This window comes from Glycine soja, chromosome 2, assembly GCF_004193775.1.
Source record: "Glycine soja cultivar W05 chromosome 2, ASM419377v2, whole genome shotgun sequence".
Classification (NCBI taxonomy): domain Eukaryota; kingdom Viridiplantae; phylum Streptophyta; class Magnoliopsida; order Fabales; family Fabaceae; genus Glycine; species Glycine soja.
In genome coordinates, this window is record NC_041003.1 from 17,307,488 (window position 1) to 17,313,027 (window position 5,540).

The following is a 5,540-nucleotide window of genomic DNA, read 5'->3' on the forward strand; positions in this document are numbered from 1 at the left end:
TTAGGGTTTCATTATTTTTGGGCCTTATATTTAGGGCTCCATAGTGTAGGGAGGGTACCCTAGTAATTTAGGATTTTTTTTAGGGCACCTAGACTAGTTTTTGTATTAGGGGTAGTTTTGTAATTTCACATGCATTAAGTGTACTATTTGATATGTGTGTGTAAATTGAATTGAATTAGGAGAAGCTCAATCCAATTAAATTTTGGACCATCTTAAGGGGGAGGTGAACATTTGCTTGCTACACCCCATTGCCACATCATATAGTCACACTTTGTGCATGTCCTTCATGCTTTACATGCCTCATGACACCTAAGCACACTTATTGGAGAATCTTGGACTTGATCTTGTATTAGTGGGCTAAACCATAGCTAAAATTCACTCCGAGGTCACAATGCTAGTCTATCTCATTACCTACATTCTCACTTCGAGGTCAAGTAATTATGCTCAGGTAACTGACGATGATTTGCATATTGTTTATGGTTTGAAATTAGGTATCAAAATGAATTGGGTACTTTTGATAGAAGACATCATGTTAAAGATTCGTCGGTTAGTGGACTATGAATTTCCTTGTCATGCTTGCCTCAAGATTCATTGACTATTTCAATGTTAATGTATCTAATGAGATAATGGATTTCACCAAAGCATTTAATGAGATTACTGAAAGGCATCTCAAGAAGATTGAAATGAGGTTTGTCGACCATGAGTGGAAAATGGTTGGAGAGCCAACAACAGGAAACTTTGAATAGATGAATGAAGATGCTGAAGCTGAAGCTCCACAAGAGTCTGCATGTCAATGAAGTCGTTTTGAGTCATTCATGATTTAGAAGATGGACACTATGCTTCACCTCCATCGAGAGCACTCAGCTGAAGTTCACTATTCACTAGATAACATCACTACCCAAATGGAAAACATAGAAACTAGGTTGACCCTTAGGAACCTCCTTAACCCCGATGAGGATGAAGCTTAGTCGTGTTTTAAGTGTTTGTTTCTGTTGTCTGTTTGTTTCCCAATTCTGCTTATGTTTTTGTTTGTTTTTGTGTCTCTGATTAAGAAGATAAGTTTTCTAATAATAGTTTAAGGTTTAAACTGTAATGTTTTTTTAATGAATGGAATGCTATGGTATTTTCTCTTTTCTCATCATATGTTGTTCTGTTTATTCTATTAACGTCTATGACTTTTAGCCTTGTTATGCCAAAAGGTGGAGATATATAATTGCATTAACATTTGTATGTATTGCATTAGTATTATGTAGGGTAGAAAAAGTGCATTAGCATTCACATAATCACATATACATTGCATACACTCACTCACACTACTACAATTTTTAGATTTAACATCGCACGGTTAACATCGGTTATTCACAAAACCAATGTTAACAAAAGCGTGGTGGCATTTTTGTAAATAAGTAGACTTAGTTAACATCGGTTTTTCCCAAACCGATGTTAACTACTCGATATTAACATCGGTTATTTAAATAACCGATGTTACTATTGAGTCGTTAACATCGGTTTTGGAAAAACTGATGTTAATATTGAGTTGTTAACATCGGTTTGGGAAAACCCGATGTTAACGAGTTGATGTTAACATCGGTTATTTTTAAAAAACCGATGTTGTTATGATTATAAATTAAAAATCTGAAATTGCACAACCCGCGTGCTTGAACCCTATCGTTCTTCTTCTTTCTCCTTCTGCCTGAGTTCGTCTTTGTCGCAAACTGGTCTGTGCTTCTGTGACTGCAACCATATTGTGGAGATCGTCTTTGTGGAGTTCGTCTCTGCCACTTATCGATTGAGGTAAGTCCTTTCGTTTTAACATTAGGTGTTCCTCGTTTTAACATTTGGTCACTTTCGCAGCTCGAAGAAAACTAGGAAAGGAAAGAGTCCCGGAAAGGGTGGGAATCGATTTTGGAAGTCCATTGTGGTTGGCTTTAAGACTCCCAGGGAGTTCTTCTTCTTTCTCCTTCTGCCTGAGTTCATCTTTGTCGCAAATTGGCCTGCGCTTCCGTGACTACAACCACATTGTGGAGTTCGTCTTTGTGGATTTCGTCTCTGCCACTTATCATTGAGGTACGTCCTTTCGTTTTAACTTTAGGCGTTCCTCGTTTTAACATTTGGTCACTAGGAAAGGAAAGAGTCCCGGAAAGGGTGGGAATCGATTTTGGAAGTCCATTGTGGTTGGCTTCAAGACTCCCAGGGAAGCCATCGAAGGTATGTCTTTGTTGTCATGTTTCGAAACCAATTTCTTAACTTTGTATATATCATGTCTACTTTGCTGCTCAGGTGATTTCTTCGTCTTCTTTAGTCGCTGTCAAGGTTCTTTGTTGATTGTGTTCTGTGTGCTGGTTAGTAATCAGTGCTAATTAGGAATATCTTCGCCACTGACGACAATTGACAATCGGTGAGTATATGCATCTCTATTCGTGCTTCTTACCAAGATGAGAATATGCTTGTTGCTAATAATTAAAATATGATGTGTTGTAGTTCCTTTGGGTATTTGTATTTTGAAGCAATGGATTTGAGTCATTTGATGTTGCGGGATGTATTTGTATTTTGTTCGTTTGTAGTTGCTCTTTAGTTCATGAAGTTGATGGTTTGAGTGTTCACCATTTGTTTGATTCGTGGTTTATTACTGGACGAGTTTGTTAAATAAAATAAAATAAAATTTGAATCATGAAATGAGCCCCGCAATTCACTCTTTATCTTGACATGTTTAAATGTTGTTAATGTGTGTTTGGTACATGTGAGCCCTGCAACAGAGCAAGTTCCATGCATGCTTTGAGTGTGTTTGGTACATGTGACTTGTTGGTTACTGGTTAAAACATGAGCTTACTTAGTATTAATGATTTTAGGACTGTGTGTTTGAAAGGATGATTGCTGATTTGGTTTTCACCTATAACCACTATTTTAGGAAGGCAAACTGTGTCCCACTTCACCCAAGGGATCTTGTTGGCCTCAAGGTGACCTCCCCATAGAAAATTTGTTTGAATAGAGACAATCTTTTGCACCACTTTTTTAGGGTTCCTAAAAAAAGATAGCAAACTAAATTAATGAGAGTTATTCTGCCACCCATAGAAAGACATCTTTGCTTCCATTTTGCAAGCTTGGCCTCAAAGTTCCTTATAATAGGCTGCCATACAGTCCTGCTTTTAGCACTCACCCCTATTGGAATTCCAAGATAAGAGAAAGGAAATTCCAGTTGAGTACAATTGAGAAATTGAGCTGCATCCCTGCACCAGCCCTCTGATTTGCCCAGGCAGCCGAAATGGCTTTTAGAATAATTTATCTTAAGACCAGAAACCTTCTCAAAACACCTTAGGATACATTTTAAGACTCTAACATTATCCTGAGTGGCACAAATAACTAAAACACAGTGAATTTGGGTAATTCTCTGTTGCCCTGTTGGCTTGTTGGGCATGGTCTACAGGTTCAGTATTTACCTACCAACAAGACCTTGGCAGAAATACTTTTTAGAACATTGAAAACTTAGTCAGATGAAACAACAACCATTGAGTACTTGCTTGCAGCAGTTTCATGTGTTCATACAACCAAACACATCCACGATTTAGTATCATACAATACAATTTAAAACAGATAATGCCACACTTATCAATATAAAATTTTTAATAAATACCTTTTTCATCACTAAAAGTCCTCATGTTATCATATAATAATAGTATGAAATATCATATTCTTTACACTTTTTTTTTACAAAAATTCTTTACACTCTCATAAAATTCAAAAAAAATAAGGGAAATTACTATACTAGTAATTAATATCTAAAAAGTAATTAACAAAATTCGACTACAAACTAGCAATTAACTTCAACATGATTGAATCAGGATCATAATAGCAGTACTACTTTTGAGTTCATAATAGCAAAAGACTTGGTGTATGTTTGTGTTTAGCCTCTCATTTTTTGCATTTTTTAAAAAAGGAAACGAGCTAGCCCTACATTCCTCACCCCATAACTGATTATGTACTATAATTAGTAAATTATCACTTTAATGAATATTATTATTATTTGTCAATTACAAGTTTTAAACTCTAGGGTGGTGAATGGTGATAGACGTAGTATGTCACAAGGACACAAACACAACACTGAAACCATAATCTCCATCTAACCCCATCATAATCCCCTCTATAAAACCCCAAATCACAATTCACAATTCTCAATTCACCAAACCAAATCATAAAACACTAACAAGTGACAACTCTTCTACAAATGGATCTGCAGAATACGGTACTATTCTGGAGAGAAGCTTCCCATGGTCGATATGGTACTATTATGTTGTCCACTAATCAGGAACAGTTGGTTATACTGCTGTTGAAGATTAGAATCAACCCCCAGCCATTTGTCTTTCCAGAATTTTATTTTATCCCCACCCCGTACCTTCCATACCATCTGTTGGTGAATAGAGCTGAACTCAGGCTGCTGATTTAACTTTCGGAGGTCCCTCCACCATTGGGAATGCCAAACTTTGTCTCTACCATTACTGAGATTTGACCAACAACCATATTTGGATGTTAAGATTCTGGCCCATAGCTGATTCTGGTTAGAGGATAAGGCCCAGATCCGTCTACCCATCAATGCTGCATTAAATTTAGAAATATCCTTGATCCCAAGTCCCCCATCCTCCTTGGGAAGACAAATCACATCCCACTTCACCCAAGCAATTTTCTTAAGCTCTTGAGAACCCCCCCACAAAAAATTCCTTTGTAAGGACACCAATTTGAGAACTACTCTTTGTGGAATCTTGAAGAAAGATAAAAGATATATGGGTAGAGCAATTAAAACAGAGTTGATCAAGGTAACCTTCCCAACCATTGATAGAATTTTCTGATTCCATTTAGATAGTTTAGCTTCATGTTTGCTGATCAGAGGTTCCCACACCAAGCAGCTAGAAGGCTTAGCCCCAATAGGGATGGCCAAATAGTAGAAAGGGGTCTCCATATGGCTACAATTCAAAAATTGGGCTGCATCATGAACCCAATTAGTGTCATCTCCAAAAATCCCAACATGGCTTTTTGCAAAATTAATCTTCAATCCAGATGCCATTTCAAAACCCCTAAGCATGGTCTTCAACACAATTACATTGTCCCATGAAGCTTCACCCACAAACACTGTATCATTTGCATACTGCAAAATGTTTACAGGCTCATTTTGCTTCCCTACCATGTAGCTTCTGTACAGACTTTTGGTTGTTGCTACCCTCATCATACCAGTCAAACCTTTTGCCACTATATTAAAAAGCAAAGGGGCTAGAGGATCCCCTTGTCTCAATCCTCTAGTGGGAGCAAATTCCTTTGTAGGGCTGCCATTTACTAGGATTGATATAGTGGCTGATTGCAGACAAGTAGTGATCCATTTTCTCCATCTAAGGCAGAAACCCAGCCTATCCAGCATGTAATCCAGAAAAGACCATGAAACAGAATCATAAGCCTTTTCAAAGTCCACCTTGAACACCAAGACTGGCTTCTTACACATTTTAGCTTCCTCTACTACCTCATTGAGAATCATAGTTCCATGAAGGATGTGTCTA

General features: G+C 37.4%; 1 protein-coding gene across 1 annotated transcript; it reads left to right on the forward strand.

Moving 5' to 3' along the window:
- The first annotated feature begins 626 nt into the window (after positions 1-626).
- LOC114373332 (40S ribosomal protein S11-like) lies at positions 627-2,972 on the forward strand. The gene is made up of 5 exons (XM_028330818.1): positions 627-688; positions 1,855-2,004; positions 2,123-2,208; positions 2,281-2,342; positions 2,850-2,972. Exons 1-5 carry the CDS (start codon positions 627-629, stop codon positions 2,970-2,972), a joined length of 483 nt encoding a protein of 160 aa, XP_028186619.1.
- The last annotated feature ends 2,568 nt before the right edge of the window (positions 2,973-5,540 follow it).

What these genes read in the sequence shown, in the direction of transcription:
- LOC114373332 (XM_028330818.1), top strand. Translation starts at nt 627, where the DNA reads ATGGATTTCACCAAAGCATTTAATGAGATTACTGAAAGGCATCTCAAG. An exon ending in CTCAAGAAGATTGAAATGAG is followed by an intron (nt 689 to 1,854) that starts GTTTGTCGACCA and finishes TCACTTTCGCAG; the next exon opens with CTCGAAGAAAACTAGGAAAG. An exon ending in TGATTGTGTTCTGTGTGCTG is followed by an intron (nt 2,343 to 2,849) that starts GTTAGTAATCAG and finishes TAATGATTTTAG; the next exon opens with GACTGTGTGTTTGAAAGGAT.